Here is a 16554-nt window from a genome sequence, read left to right on the forward strand (position 1 = left end):
ACTTTCTGTTAGATTCTGCGTATTATTTTCCCATTCTTCCAACTGGAAGCAAGTAATGAGTGTAACGCTGACTTCCTTCAAATCCATGATGGGCCTTCAGCATCAGTGCACATGCTGGGAAAATACTGTGGCTCCTCACCTCCTGCAGAGCTTTTCAGTTCCCACAACTCTCTGTATTTTTGGTTCTACTCAAACCATACCACTACAACTGGAGGTTTTACTGTTCAGTGGGAATCTCGGGATCCTGGTAAGTTTGATGAAATGTCAAATAATTTAGCATCTTCATGGCTCTGAAGCAAAATGAATGACTTATTTCCTCTGATTAGGAAACATTAGGAGCAGTAGGACAGTATTTTACTAGGGAGTGAGGCTAAAATGTAGACGTGTAATTTAAAAATATTTAAACTCCAACTCTGGGTCTTTGCATGAATAACCTTCTGCTGGTTTTTAAGGCTCCTTTATATGTCCTGTAAGGAATCCCCCAAAGAGATGCTGTTCTTCTGATTAGCTCTCTTTTCTCACAGAAGTATCTAGAACTTTGAGGAGGCAAGTTACCCTCTTTTGGCACTGACAACTTGCAAGAGGCTAAAGAAGATTGAACCATGCTTTCCAAGCATGATAGATTGTTGGGAATTTGATTTTAATTTATCTGCAAGCTTTTTGGTATGATTTGTTGCACATTTCTTCCTGAATTCTTGGTAATGCCAAGTGTGTGTGATTCTTCCAGGAGGCCTGGCAATGCATTGCTATAGATAAACCCCAAAGCATGTTGTGCAATGTCAGGCTCACTTCAGTGTTCTGTGTATTGTCTAGAAATAAAATGGTGCATTGGGTTGTGTCTTGAAAGAACCATGAAGTATAAAAAGTATAGAAAATTTAGGGGGCAAATGGTTTCTTTATTTCCAGAAACATTTATTGAAATACTTTTAATGTGATTTTTTTTTAATTGACATTATTAAATAGATAATTACTAGCTGATGAATAGAATATAGATACTGAAAAGTGAAAACATCTTTTTTTGGGGAAAAAAAAAAGCAAATAGGGAGAGGGGTATAGATATGACTAAACTAGCTGTTTCTTAGGTATAACACACAAGTTAACCCTACCACTCCTAACAGTTATTCTGAGACGGATTGGGTTTTTTATTACAGGTATATAAAACCTTCCCTGTAATTCACACTTCTTAAAAAAATGAAATTTTTGTGCATGGAAACTAGTTACACAGTATAGAAATTCAGATTAATTTTGTAAATCCAAGCCAAAACACAGTGCTTCTGATCATTCTCCTAAAGATATTTGCATTATAACTGGGAAAGAATCTTTTACTGTGCAAATCAGGAAATATTTGGAGTTCTGCTTTTATAATTGAATTGCAGAATTAAATGCAATATTTAAAGGAAGAAGTAACTTGTTGGTTTGCTTGGCTTGCTCTTTGTTTTTGAATGTATTCTGTATCCCAAAGTAGTATCTAGTTTTGACACTACAGGAGAATTCATCTTCTGACCTGATATATAGTGTTAAAGACTCTGTTCTTACATGTTTCTTTTCTGTTAGAATGTGGTGGTGAGCTGACAGGTACTTACGGCTCGATAAGCTCTCCAGGATACCCTGGTAACTATCCTGTAAACAGAGACTGTTTCTGGACCATCTCAACCAGTCCTGGCCTCCTCATCACATTTGCTTTTGGCACACTAAGCCTAGAACACCATGAAAATTGCAGTTATGACCATTTAGAGGTAAAGTTTAATTGTGGATTATGACACCATTTTATGGCTATGTTATTGCAAAACAAGGTATTTCAAAACTTGTACATACAGAAGGGGACTATTTGAAAATTAAATCTTGGCTTGAAATGCTTATTTATACTTACTTATTTCAGTCATCAATGCCCAGTCAGATACAGGCAGTATATCAGAGAGAGGATGAGATTCTGCTCCACTGAAGTCAGTGGAAGTCTTGCAAGTAAAGAGGATGGGATTCAGGCCAAATACCTGGTGGGAAGCTTTCACTTTCTTCCAGTCTCCAAATGCCTTGTCAAATGTCAACCCACACAGAATTAATCAGCCCAAGAAAAACTATTAAGGAAAGGGATCTAAGTGTAATAGATTCATATTACAGTACAGTCCATGACTTGATGTGTGAGTTTAAGGTTTTTTCTCAAGTGCAAAGTAATGGTTATAGAACTCACCAATACCCAAAATGGAAATGAAAAATGGTTTGGAATAGCATGTTCTCCAAAATTGTGCAACGCAGAACATGATTTCAGGAAAACAGTTCAACAGTAGATCTCCTGATACTTTCTTTCTGTTTCACAAAAATTTTGAGAGTCTGTTTCTTTGTTCCTGTGTGTTTGGAGTAAACTTCCTACGAGCTTTACTTTCACCCACCATCTGCAACATCTCCGGGCGCCCCCAAGGTAACTTAAAGAGTGTTGTTCATAGTTGGCACTCATCTAATAGTCCTAAATGCTGTTCTATCATTCTGTCTAGATTCGAGATGGTCTTATTCCACAAGATCCTTTCCTTGGTAAATACTGTAGCACTGGATCTCCACCCCCACTCCAAACCACTGGTCCGTATGCATGGATTCACTTTCACTCTGATGACTTAGTTACTGATAAAGGCTTCCACATCCTCTATACAACATCTCCTGGTAAGTAAAATTCAGCATTAAAGGTTGGTCTTTGTCATTCCCGAGATATAGCATATGAATGGACATAATTAACGCTATTTAATAATACAGAAACCTCCTTGATTTGCAGCCATTGTACAGAGGCAGCCTAAACTGAGTTACCATACTTGTGAGTATCTCAACTAATGTATTTTTTTCTTAATACAGCAGATCCAAGTTGTGGAGGAAATTATACAGATAGTGAAGGGGTTATCATGTCCCCTTTCTGGCCTAACCCTTATATCAACAACCGACAATGTATCTATGTTATCAGGCAGCCGGAGGATGAAAAAATATACCTCAACTTCACCCATATGGAGCTCACAAGTCACACTGGCTGTTCGTCGAATTATATAGAGGTGATTTCTCTTAAGCAGTTGATATGAAAGGTTGATTACATGTGTGTACAAAACCATGCCACATAATTTCTGTCTCAAGGCCACTGCAGAAATAGTTGTTAATCAAAGGACTAAGTATACCAATTTATTAGGGTCCAAAAGTCACAGTGGCTAAAAGAGCAGAACTGTACATTTGGAATGAAGCAAAGATAAGAGAACAAGAAAATATGTCCAGTTTAACACTAATTCTTAATTGACTACGTGATTAAGGTGGAGTTTGGACTTTTGGTAAATGCACGTCAAAAGCAAGAAAAATAGAAATAATACCATAACCTCTATGCAGCATTTTCTGGAGTCATGGTGTTATATAGAAAAATCTTGTTTTGGCACAAAAAAGGAGCACACCATATATATATTTATATATACATACACATACTTATGTGCATATATACATATGTAAAACCAGGAGTTTATTGTTAGCATAACTGGAATCTTACAAGCCTAACCCAAGAATTGTTATTAGTCTCAATTTAATTACTATAGAAAAAATAATAGTGCGGTCAGAGAGTTTCTATATGGAAAATGTAATAATAATACAATATTGATGTTGATACCAACTAAAATCCACTTGAGGTGATTTTTCTGTTTGCTTTCGCACCTAGTTCTCTCTTTGCTGGTCTGCAGCTTCATGTTGCATCTGAATTTACTACTATAGGGTGCCTTTTAACTATGCTAGGTACCATTTCTTAATTTTCTTTGTTATCCCTAAACCCAGTTTTGTCCAGCTCCAGGTCTGCAGTTCTTTGATCGTGGGTGAGGTTTGGCATGGTACTTGCAGGCCAGGGGCTCCCGGGGGCCATGGGGGCTCCCCGGAGAGGCAGAGCAGGGCCTCACAGCCAGGGCCTGTCCCACTGCCCTGGCCAGGGAGCAGGGCAGCCCCAGCATTGGGCACCTCCCTGGGGATGGGGATGGACAAGGCCAGGCCAGGCCATGGGCATGCGGCTGAGCCTGGCTCAGCAGAGCTCATGGCTGGGCAAGGCAGGGCTGTGGGGAGCTGGAGATCGGCCCTGCTGCATTGTCACCAGGGAGGGGACTCATGGCCCTGGGGGACTGACATGGGGTCTCGGGCCATAGGCGGTGTGCAGGGGTCCCAGCAGAGGCAGGGCTGGGCCAGTGAGTCCTGGTGGTGCCCTCAGGGCCTGACAAGTTCTTGATGTCGGTGGCCTATGCCCCTTCTGTCACCCTGTCCCTGTTCTCCTCTGTGCTGCACCCCGACTCGCCATGTCCCAAGGTGTCTGCTGTCGTACCCCACCTGTATGTCTCCGTGCAGTCATAAATATCTCATTCTACATGGAATGGCTGCAGGGTACTGCAGTCTGTACAAAAGCGTGGCTGTACCACATAGAGGTAAACAGAAGTAAAACTGGGCACAGACACCCAGTTGATTAGCAAAGGTGCTGCCATGGGCAAAGCAGGTAGGAGCAAGCCCTGCGGTCCCTGCACAGAGCTGGGTCCTGCGCTGTCAGCTATGCAGTTAAGTGGCAGCGCAGGTTTGGATTTGTGTTTAATCTCTTCTTGACCAAGCAAGGAATAGGCCTCTGTGAACTCCGTGCAGTTAATCTGTTTTTTAAAGATGTTATTGTGCTGACATCGTTCCCTTCCCTCCTCCTCTAATTCAGAGACTTTAGTTGGAATGAAGTGTAATTAATTTCTGAAATGAGAGGGGAAGTGTGTTTAATGAAAACAGACAGCTTTTGTTTGTTTGGCCTGGTACTCCTCTTGCCTAATTGCTGGCAGAACAGCAGCTAAATTCACAGCAGCAGAGAAACAAAACCATTTCTGTTGAACACGATCAGTTTGTATTAGTTCAGCAAGGCATTTACCTCGCTGTTTGCTGATCAGTCACAAGCCATTCAGTTTCCCTGTGTTTCTGTCCTCCTTTCTGACCTCTCGCTCAGTGACTCAGCCCAGAGCAGAGAAACAGGACCGACATTTTCTGACTGGGACAGTCGGTGCGACTAAAGCATTGTGCTCTTTTATCAAGGCCTGATTTTCCACATACACTTTCTAAAATACTGTCTCACTGGGTTTTATAATGAAGTTCAACTAGGGAGATAGCTTTTGGGTGTTTAAGTTACTTGAAAAGTCACTCTCTAACAATTGTTTTGTCACTTTGAAAAGGCTCAGATTATTCCTATCCCTAGCGATATGAGGAAACCTGCAGAGTTTCCACAGGGGCCAGATCATAGGCTCTTGCTCAGGGGGGGATGTTTAGTCTCTCACTGAGGAAGAAACAGCTTGAGACCAGGAATCTGTAATAAGAAACTAGAGGCAATAAAACTTCTTAAGAAAGACTGTGACATGGTGCTGCAGACATCAGGTGTTAACCAAGGCAGCTCCTTCTCCTTGCCATCCTTCTAACTGGCAATAGGAGACGTTACTCATATGGTTTAGAGAACCTGTTATTTTTATCACTACTCATTTATAAATCAAAAATGTAAGGAGAATCAGCTCAAGAAAAAATGTAAACTCCTGTGAACTATACTTCTGGAAACTTTCACTGTTGTCCAAAGATTTTCTAAATATTCCGGCATGAATTCTGGTCTCAGTTGCTCTGCTGTAAATCAAGAATTATTCTGTCACCTTAAACTCAAGTCCCAGGGAAATTTAAAATATCCATTAGTCAAAAAGCCATCTCATCAGCTGGAGATTGCCAAAGCTGGGCAAGCAGGCCAGCCACTGCCTGCTCATCAGGGCACCAACAAGGGTCCCCTGCCTTCTCTCCCAGTCCATGGAGGAATACAGCTGAGGAGGACAGAAGAGGTGCTGAGAGCTGGATGCCCCTGGCTTTGCCAATGATTTCAGTGGAATGATTTTTGGGGGTTGACAGCATATAAGTGCATTTAAAAGCAGCTCCAGCTACATGAGCCATCACCACTTCTACAGCAGAAAAGAGCTGTTTTCTTTTTAGGAGAATCTTTGGGAGAAAAATTTCTCTTTTTTTGTCTGGGCAAATAGCAGGGGAACTGTTTTTTGGACTTCAGCTTGTTGGCTGCCCTCTTGGGCACCTCAGAGGGACTTCAGAGGTTGTTGGCTATACCAGTGCTCTCTCTGGTCCCTTGGATGCACCTATTCTTGCCCACAGATTGTGGGTTCAGAGCCTGAAGTTCAGAAGTGCAAATACTTCTTTCCTTTCTAGTCTCATCGATAATCAGGATTTATAATCAACTTTGGGGAGAACACATAAGATACATTTCTTCTTTGACTAGCAAATTGTTTGAGGTCAGTAGAGCTGCAATGCAGAAGGTAAAAGCTGAAAGTGAGTCCTTCATAAGCTTCATTATCATTCATTGAACCCTTCAGATAAAGTAATGGAAAGACATCAGTATACTTCTTTACTGCTTTAGGGGCTCAGAGTTGCATCTCCTGTTAGTGATCTGTCTGGCTGCATTGATGTATGGGTATGGTGAGACATGTGCTTTTTCTGGAGAAATGCCACTGAAAAATCACTAGAAGCTTTATGGCCAGAGCAAGAAAATCACAAATACACCCTTTTGTCCCCAGCAGATTCTAGTGTTGGCAAAAATTTCATAGCTATCAGTGGTGAGCTCCTTACTTGTCTCTTTCATACTAAAGATGTCACCTTTGGAAGCACAGGCCCAAATTTTACTAAAGCTAAGAAGTTCTGTTTCATCCTAATTTCCTGTGACAATAGCATGTGTGTGTGTCTTCTGTGCTGATCATCCAGTCCTTCCTTTGAGCTTTCATATATCATGTGCTTGTGCCAATTCCTGTGATGACTCTGCCCCTTTTATTTATAATTAAAATAGTTACTCCTTTTGTTATTTAGCAGCTCTTGTGAGGTTATAATTTTATCTGGATATCAGATCCCAATGCTTTTATGATCTGACATTTTTCTTTTTTTCTTTTCGATTACTAGGTTCGAGATGGTGACAGTGAGATGTCTCCCCTTATTAGCAAATTCTGTCATAGTGCCATCATGTCTCCAATCACTTCTACCAGCAACAGTCTCTGGATCAGGTTCAAGTCTGATGCTTCTGTGCAAAGGGCTAGCTTCAGGGCCATTTATCAAGTTGGTAAGAGGAACTGGTGACTTGCACAGTGAACTCATCTCTAATTTGGACACCTTCAGTCATTTCTGTGCTATATTATCTTTATAATGGGTTTAAGACAAACTTCAAGAGAAATAAAAGTAAAAATAGAGCCAATTTATTTATTTATTGCTACTTTTAGAAGTGCTAAGATGATGTCTGCAGTAGGTCTGTTGTAGGCACTCCTCGCATGCTTGGAAACACACCCTTCATTGCTTCTATTAATGAAAAATCACTTACTGCTAAAATACAAAAGGTGATATAGCTATAATTCTGCCTAAATCTTTTTGCTTTCATTTTTCCTATCTTTTAGTTCTTAATCACCAACAAATCTGTCTGTGAAACAAATGAGTTAAATCCATTAGTTTTTATGGCACCATTAGATTGGTCTCCTGTATATACATGTTTATGCTATAATTTGCTTATGCTATGTTCTTTTAAATATATTCTTAATACCACTTGGATGATCTGTAGTAGATGCTGTAAAAAGACAGGTTTTTATGGGTGTTTTTCTTCTTCTAATTTCATAGTGATATTTGATAGATCACATTATTCATTCATTCCTTGAAAACCACTCATTACAAGTACTGATTCTTGGTGTTTCTTGGCAGCCTGTGGAGGCTTCTTGTCTGGAGAAGGTGCAATTCATTCACCTTACTACCCCAGGATGTCTCCTTACCCGAAGACCTGTGAGTGGATCATCTCCCAGCTGGCTAGTGAAGTGGTGATTCTTAACTTTATCGACTTTGATATTAAAAATACAACTACTTGTGACTCAGACTACATTGAGGTAAAGAATAATACACATATACACTATGAATCATAGATAGTTGCTTATGTGTATGTTTCTTCTTATACTCATCTCTACCAAAGCTTTTCCAGGTTCATAATGGGATCCCAAACCTTTTCTTCATTCTCCAAAGATGATATGACCATTTTGATAGTCAGAGATGAGTATCAGGTGTCTTAAATAGACAGATCTAGTTTTGGAGGTTTATGTGCTGCTTAGTGTTGAGGGTGTAAGATCTCAGCTTTTCTCCACCTGACATGCTTTGGGTGGGAGAGTGCTTCTCTGGCAGTCATAAAGTTGCTTTGTATGTGCCTGTAGTAGAAACCATGCTGAAAAAGGTAGGGTTTGACTTACTAAGTAAGTAGCTCTTTTATATGGTTCTTATGAATTCATTTATGCTTAAAACTTTAATATCATAGAAATTTGTGTGGAATATTTTGAATACAATGTTCTTCAGGTCAGAGATGGCAACAGCACAGACTCTCTTCTTTTGGAGAAATACTGTGGTACAAATGTACCATCTAGAGTGCAATCTACACGGAACAATCTCTATATCAAATTCAGAGCTTCCTCTCTTACCAACCTTGGCTTCAGAGCTGAGTACTGGCCATTAGATACAGGTAAGGATTTTTTTGTTTTTTTCTGTGTAAAGCGCTGGGACTTTCCAAATTTTCCTGTGCACTGAAAACAGCTGGCCATCAAGTCTTATGATGATGTAATGGGAGATAAATTCTGAATCTGTTACTGTGTGGTATGCATGGAGGAAAAAAAGACAATAAAATTTCAGGAAGAAAATAAACCAATTTTTGAAGTGCCTAACTTAATTTATAAACATATCATTTAACCTGATGTTTTAAATCTCTGCAGTATGTGGAGAGACTCTCACTGGAGCGGAAGGAATCATTACAAGTCCTGGCCATCCAGCTATCTACCCACATGGTATTAACTGTACCTGGATTATCAATGTTCAACCCGGCTACCTCATCCGCCTGACATTCACTTCATTTAACTTGGCATTTGATTATAGCTGCAGAAAGGATTATCTTGAAATATATGACAACAGCACTGTGCAAAAATTGGGAAGGTGAATATGTCCATTAGCTGCACTGTTCTGTTGCTCTCAACATCCAATTTGCTTCCTTAAATTTTGTGTATAGATTAATTTCTCTGCATTACAGAACCAATAGCGGCAATTTCTCTGCTTAGGATAGTAAAGTCAGCTTGCTTCCTTTGACTATGGGATGAGAAGCACATTTAATAAATATTATAATGGGAGAAACTAACTTGTGTCAAAAGGACAGCTTTTTTAAGGGCAGGTTTCATTGTCCATTGACATTTTGATTTATGTGAAATAAGTTCAAAAGCATTAATATATCTGTTCCCAGAAAAAGCATGATTTGAAACAGTTGCAGAAGTGAAAGAAAGATTACTTAAAGATTGTGCATTTGGATCTCAGCAAAAACTAACCCAAAATCTGCATTTTATAGGATTTTTCTTTCACTTTCTCCTGATATGTGATTTTATCTTAGGGAGGAATCTTTTCTTTTTTTCCCCTTCTCCAGTTGGGGTATACACAGGGTTTCCTTGCCACCATATAATTCAAGAACGTCTGAACTTCTTGGAAACAGTATCCAGCTGCAGCTACAGACTGTAAAGTAGTTGGCTGACGTGGCAGTATTTTGGAAAATAAGGAGCAAATTACTCTCATAATGGAGAGCATTTTGCAACCTTAGTCTTTGGCTAGCCACTCTGACTCCTGCAAAAGAACAGAGTACATTGTAGGTACAGCACAGAATAATTCAGTAAGAATCTGACAATGTGATGAACAGTTTCTTCCCTGACTTTGCCCCACAAGTGAGATTTGTACTCTTGTACATGTAGTGTGCTATTTAGTCCCATGATACAGGGTATATGGCTGGGATCTGTATCATCCAAAGGAAACACTGGTGTAAGCATAACTGTTCAAACTTCTCAGGAAAGCTGAATCCTCTTCCAGTAATACAGACACTTTGTAAAGTATGGCTATTCAGTTTGGGGCATGTTTTTGCTGCAGATACTGTGGAAGATCAATTCCACCATCTCTCACTAGTGGTGGCAACATGATGATGTTGTACTTCGTGACCGATTACAGCATTGCATCTGAGGGATTCTCAGCTAATTATATCTCCCTGGATGCATCAAAAGGTAATATGTCAGTCTCTTCATTATGCAAATTAAATGTTTTTATCTGTCACTAAATAACCACTACAAGAAACAGAAACATTATTTTCTGTGTTAACAGAAATCTGCCTGCTGCCTCTTCTACCCCTTCTTATTTATCCTGCTTTATTCACGGCTTTTTTCCTCTGTAGGAAAGAAGAAAGCAATTTCTATAAGCAGCACTGTTGTTTTCTTTTAAAAGCCAGTAAGAGCTGACATGGCAGAACTGCATGAATTATTTAGGAAAAGTATATTCTGAGTTTGTTTTGTCCATTCTGAGCTGAGTATGTGTGATCTAGGAAGCTTAGACATCATGGACAACTCATTTGAATGGGAGACTCTCAGGTGCCTTAAAAATTAATTTAGTCCTTATTAAGATGCAATGCTGATGATGCGCAGAGAAATATCTTATAGGACGAAATTTGATAAAACAGCAAAATAACCTGAAAGCACAAGCTGGTTTTTTCATTACGACAGAGTGCAATGTTTCTGTCTTCAGAAGAGTTCAAGGCTCCTGTAATGCATTAAATCTTTTCTTTAAGTATCTCCTTTTAAGGGTCCAAGACATACATCAGTGGGGTAAAGACTACGGAAGAGAAGAATGGCCATTCATTCCCTTAGTGTGCTAAAGCAGAGAAAAACTGAGAAATTACTCTGAATTCTAATTGATTTGAAGGTTTTCCAGGATGGGGGCTCATCTGTGTTTTCAAACCATGCTGCACCCACCATACCTGATCCAGTGTTTGCGCATCTCTCCAGCACTGAGAGATTTTAGCAGTGACTGAACCACGCTTGAAAAAGCAGCCTCTTGATGAATGACTATTGGGTTTCATATAACCCAATAGGCATGGGTCTGCTATTGCTCCTCTCACTGCTGGACACAGATCTGTAGTAGAAGAGGATTTATGTGGGTAGAGGGACAGGTTCTGCCTAGCAGAATTAAACCATAGAAGAGGCAGAGTGCGACAATGAAAAAAAGTAAAAATGAGAATACATTTGCAGCCGGATTATTTGTGTATCCATCATTAACCAGTTCCTAGGTGGTTTGTGTGTGTGAGTGCAAGCAATGAGGGATTTATTAAATGAATACCAGAAATTCATAGTACTCATCTCTGCAGCCATAAACTACTAATGGCTGCTCATTGCTTGCACTTAGTTTTTTTAATACTTTTGGTTTTTTCTGCTGTCTGAGTTTCTCCAACCTGTTTAAAACCAGCAAAATGTCCAATTTCTATCTTGTGAAAAATAACTGTTTTCTTGGTTACAGCTTGGAAAATTTGGCTATTATTTCATCTTTCAAGCATGTGTGTAATTGAGACCAGTACAGATTTTGCCACTGTGTTTTTATTCACTACCAAGATAACTTACAAATCCAAATAATCAATTTTTTCAGCTGCCTTCATTCATACTTGAGTTATCTGGCATGGAAACCAAAAAGCTGGTAAAAACAATTAAGATTTAATGAGACCTATTCCAAGGAAGAAATTTCTATTTTTTAGAAAATAATAGGCCAAAACCCAAGCTCTACTTCTTAAAATCTTTCCAAGAAAGAATCTGTAGTTTGAAAACCGAGTTCTTACTATTGGGAATTTGTGAAATTATCAGCCTTATAAAGAAAGTCTTTTATGAGTCTGTTTTTGCATCTGCAAACTGTAACTTCTGTGAATATGATTGTTGCTTGTTATTTTTTCATTTACCCCAGATTAATATTTCATGGGTCAATTTGATTCCTTTCTAACTGTTCTTATAGCAGCTCTTCTCACAGTTCAAGATCAAAATATTCTTTACTCAACATTAATCTATATTTCTGTCTTCATCTAACCCTATATGTTTCTCTGGGTTTGTTAGTTATCTCAGTGCTGTCCAGCTTCGCTGTTCCACCTCTTCTCTTCCATATTGCCCTCCTTTATCATCACCATGGTGACTGGATTTTCTCATCTTTCATCCAGAGCACAGCTATATGCATCATGTGAGGTTCAAACTGTATCAACACTGTTTCTGGAAAGGTTCCAAACTATGCTTTAAAAATGCAAATCTGTTTTCTCCTCAATGCTATTATCGACTAGAAAGTGTATAAAATGTTTATACTAAATTAGAACTACATAATATCCTCATCCAAACTCTAAAACAATAGGTATGATTTTCTTTTCCCATAATTAACACAGATATGTTTACTACTCTTCAGCTAAACTGGGTTAACTCAATTTATTCTCACTTAGACCTAGAACAATGATCTGTAGAATAAATGCCTTTTCATTTCAAATGCTGTAGTTGTATAAGTATGGCAATGTAGCAGGTAACTACTGGAATTGATAGTAATAAACTTATAGAGAAGTTGAAACCACGATCTGTTTTCTTTATAGAAATTTGGTTTTTTTGGTCCCAGCACAAGCTTAGCAGTACTATGAAGTTGTCATAAATACCAGACTGCTAACATTCATTTTTTATTAAGAATAAAGTGTTTTGAAGATTCTGTAGCCTGAGAGAAGGCAAACGTGTGTACGTGGACTTTGCTGTGAGAAGCAACTCCCCACTTCCCTGAAATCATATCAAGTTAGTTTTCCCACTGTGAGATGTTTAGGACTGATATTAATCTTATGTATATCCAGTTACACTAAGGTAGCAAATTGCTGAACATAATAATATCTGAGAGATTTACCAAAGCTTTGGATGTTCTTTTTTCTTTACATCTGCTGCCTATTTTCATTTTTCTGCTAAGGAAAATATGGTTCTAATAATGTTTCTTGTGCAGTAAGAACTCTTCATATTTTTGAGCTATGTTTTCTTAGCCAGCTAGAGTGTAACCAGTATCAGAACTGGTCAAAGCTGTTCTGGTTCATATTAGACATTTCAATAGGCTTTTGCCTGGAGTTATTTTACAGTGAATGAGCTATTGAAAAGATGGACAAGATTATCCCCCCAAAAAAGAATAAATAGGATTAAAAAAAAAAAAAAAAAGTAGGATTGAAAAAATATTTTTACATCATGCAGACCTAATTTTCTTCTCCGTGCATCTTAGCAAACAATGTTTTTGATAATGTAGTTTATCTATGATACATTAATTAGTTGAAAAGTAGCCTGAAAATAATGGCAAAGCTGTATTTCCTGTTAAAAAATTTGAATGCCACAAGATATAGCCATGGCCATGGTCCATAAAGTGCAAACAATTGTCTTAGCAGTCTGCCAGCTAGTAGCTTCATATGGCAGCAATACAAATGGAAATCCTTCAGTCAGACATGCCCACATGACACTCAGTTGTTTAGAATGAATATTGCCCACTTAAACGATCTGTACCTCAGATGCTTAGTTGTTGGTCATCTTTCTGTCTTTTAAAGGGGAAAGACACTGGAAAGTAAGGTAATATTTGGATTTATTTCCTAGAGTCCAGGTCTCAAGTACGAGATAGACGAATGTCTCAACAGCTATATAAGTGTTATGATAGATTTTAGGTTTTTCATTTGCCTGTCTTGGCTGACCACACCACAAAGAACCCATGTAAAATTATTAAAAAATCTGTGAAAGGGCTCAGTCTTTTTTGGAAGCGTTGCTCATGGTCTTGAAGGACCCAAGCCAAAATTTTCCAATAAGAATAGCACTACAATCAGTGCATATATTTTATTGCTCTTGACCTCTTCACAAGTGGGAATTTATTTGTTTTACTTTGAATTGGGGTTTGGGGGGGATTTTTCTTTGTCTTTTTCTCTCTTTTTTTTTTTTTTTCCGTTTGTTTGTTTCATTAAAGAGGCTTCATTTTATCCTTTCTTCTGAGAAAAGCCGGCCTTGACAAGGTTATTAGCAGATTGCCTTCCTGATATGAGTTTTTATTCCTGGTCTTTGTCTGGCTTTGGTGAAAGATAAGATTTTTCTTCCTTATCATCCTGAATTGTGAATTATATTATTTATCAAGAGGGGTAACTTGATTTTAAATAACTTCGTTGTGTGATATATGTTAGCTCACAATCACTGACTGGAGAAGTCAGAGTCTGAGAAGGATGAGGAAAGAAAGAAGAACATTTGTGAACCCATGGACTTAAAGTGCCCCTGAAAGCGATGTATAGATTTGTGTATCTTCTTTATTGACAGCTGAATACAGGTTGAGATCTCAGTTCCTATCTTGCTGACTGAACCCAGTAATTATTAGGAAGATGTTGCCTGGCTTTTCTCTTCAGCTGAACAAGCAAAGACAAGAATGGCAAGTAATGTCTGACAAATATGTGTGCGCAGAGATACAGGGCATGGTGGAACAAGGCTGAGCTAAGACATAAAAAAAAGCTGAAGTCCTTCATGCATCTTGGGCATCTGCTCAGTTTATCCCAAGTCTCAGGAAAAAGGCTTAATAGGCTGGCAGCTGACAACTTGTTAGGCCACTGTAACTTGGTTATGTTTGATCAGGGTGTTAGTCTGCCTATATATGTGTATACGACTCCATAGTGTGTGTGTTTATATGTAAATAGTCAGAGGAGAGTTGGGTATTCTTTTTGAACAGTTGCACCCAGTGTTTCTAAGGAGTTTGGGTCTGAGACACTACAAAGGACTTTTGTGTGCCGCCTTGCTAAAAATCAAGCCTGTTAGCATCTGCCAGCAACAGTAACCCTGCAGAAAGCCCTGAAGTGCAGATGTGCCTTTCCATTGCCTGTGGAGAGACACATAGTTCATGTGATAGCTTCTTCCCATTTTTCTAAACATGCATAGTATTGCATAAAGATCTAATTGTTAGGGATCCCAATTTTCCTTTGGCAGAGTGAGATCAAAAGAAAACTCTAATTTTATATGTGACACTATAGTTTTATTTTTGATTAATTAGAATTGTTGCAACTGATGAATATCTCTTTATGGGAAAAAACATGGATATAATTTTCTGTAGTATGCATGATTGCATGAGTGAGTGATACAAAAGCTGGCATTTTTCTCCACTATTGACTATTACAGTGGGTTGCTGCCATTTATGGCATTTTTTTCAGAAGAGCAAACACATTCAGTACCAAAATCAGAAAGCAGATTGAATAGCTTTCAAAACCTCACACACTGGCAAAGCAAGATGTCTTCCTCCTTCTGTTTTTTCATAAGCTGCGATGTGTCTTCAAACTAAACTCAATTTATATTTTTCCAGACATATAATAACCACATTATGGTGTTAGACTGCATTCTGAACTTTGGCAAAGGAGTCAAAGTACTTTTTTCCTGGTAACTTTGCTAACAGTTTTTACTGAAAGAAATATTACTGCCCAAGCACACCCCCAAATGCTGTGTTAGTGAGGTGAGTGGAAAAGGGGAGTGCTGGCTGTCCTGCTGAAAGTAGAACACAACAAATGAATCCAATTACCAGAAGAGAGTTGGCTGTCATAAAATGTGGGTTCATTTATGCTTTTCCTAATCCTCATAGCAGTGTATGCTTGGTCTACACTTGGATTTATTTCACTGTAGCCAGAAATCTGATGTTTCTAAGGCAGTCACTGTTCTACCTTCTGTATTTATCCCCCTTTGGTCATAAAGAAGATTGTTATGTGAAGTGTAGACCAATATACAGCATCCAGTTTAAAATAGCACACTTGGGATATGAGTTTCGGTATGGATTACTCCCAAGAAAGCAAAGTTTGGTGAGGGAGGGCACCTGGACAATTTTGTATAAAAATGACACTGAAAAAAATATTTTGGCTTCCATGTTGCTTATTTTACCCTAAGGACCCTTATCTAGTACATCAATTTTAATATTCTCAAGGTTGAAAGCTAGTATTCATGGTCTCTAAGTAAATAAGTAATGACAGTATTGCAACAGCTCTAACCATTAAATGTGCCTGAGTCAGGCACCTACCCTTCCAAAATCAGGAGGAAATAATTAGTTAAAAATAAGTAACCTAATACATTAAAAATAAGTAACCTAATAAATATACACACATTCTAATTTTATTTTTTATTGCTTTTTGTGTAATGAGCTGTTACAAAAAACTTGGGTCACATTTCTAAGCCAGATTTCTAACCCTGCAGACAGGGTTTTAAGAAATCCTATGGCTTAAGGATATGGGGTTTGATGATAAGCCCTAAATATCATGAAACACCACGGGAGGTGGCAGCACAGCACGGGCATTATAAGGATTTATAAAGCAGCACAAGGATTCTAAGGTGACCAGGACTAACCTGATTGTTATATTCCTACATAAGAGCATATCTGTGATGGAACACACAAATGACTAAAATTCTAGGTAGAGACTTTAATAGATGATCATTTTAGGTAAACTAGTGCATGAAACCTTTTTGACTTGTCAATACCAAAGTATAACCCAATGGCAGAAAATTTTTGGCCTGTTCCTGTGTCATGTTTCTTCATTCTGCTTGTGATGAATTAGGAACATGAGTCTGGTAGCTAGCTTTGGGGATATTTATCTCACAGAAAACATTTTCAACTGAGGCCTTTCAGGCGACCAAGAATGCAAACAACCACCATTAA

The 16554-nt window shown here is 38.5% G+C and overlaps 1 protein-coding gene across 1 annotated transcript in view; it reads left to right on the top strand.

Annotated features, from left to right (window-relative positions):
• The window catches only part of CUBN (cubilin), a 149698-nt gene that overhangs the window by 17217 nt on the left and 115927 nt on the right, over positions 1 to 16554 (top strand). The window contains exons 14-22 of the mRNA XM_074897979.1: positions 13 to 247; positions 1555 to 1736; positions 2490 to 2652; positions 2839 to 3029; positions 6949 to 7105; positions 7732 to 7910; positions 8368 to 8530; positions 8778 to 8994; positions 9964 to 10094. Coding sequence (XP_074754080.1) covers positions 13 to 247; positions 1555 to 1736; positions 2490 to 2652; positions 2839 to 3029; positions 6949 to 7105; positions 7732 to 7910; positions 8368 to 8530; positions 8778 to 8994; positions 9964 to 10094 — 1618 coding nt within the window. The remainder of the gene's footprint in view (positions 1 to 12; positions 248 to 1554; positions 1737 to 2489; positions 2653 to 2838; positions 3030 to 6948; positions 7106 to 7731; positions 7911 to 8367; positions 8531 to 8777; positions 8995 to 9963; positions 10095 to 16554) is intronic.

This window comes from Athene noctua, chromosome 2 (genome assembly GCF_965140245.1).
Source record: "Athene noctua chromosome 2, bAthNoc1.hap1.1, whole genome shotgun sequence".
Classification (NCBI taxonomy): Eukaryota; Metazoa; Chordata; class Aves; order Strigiformes; family Strigidae; genus Athene; species Athene noctua.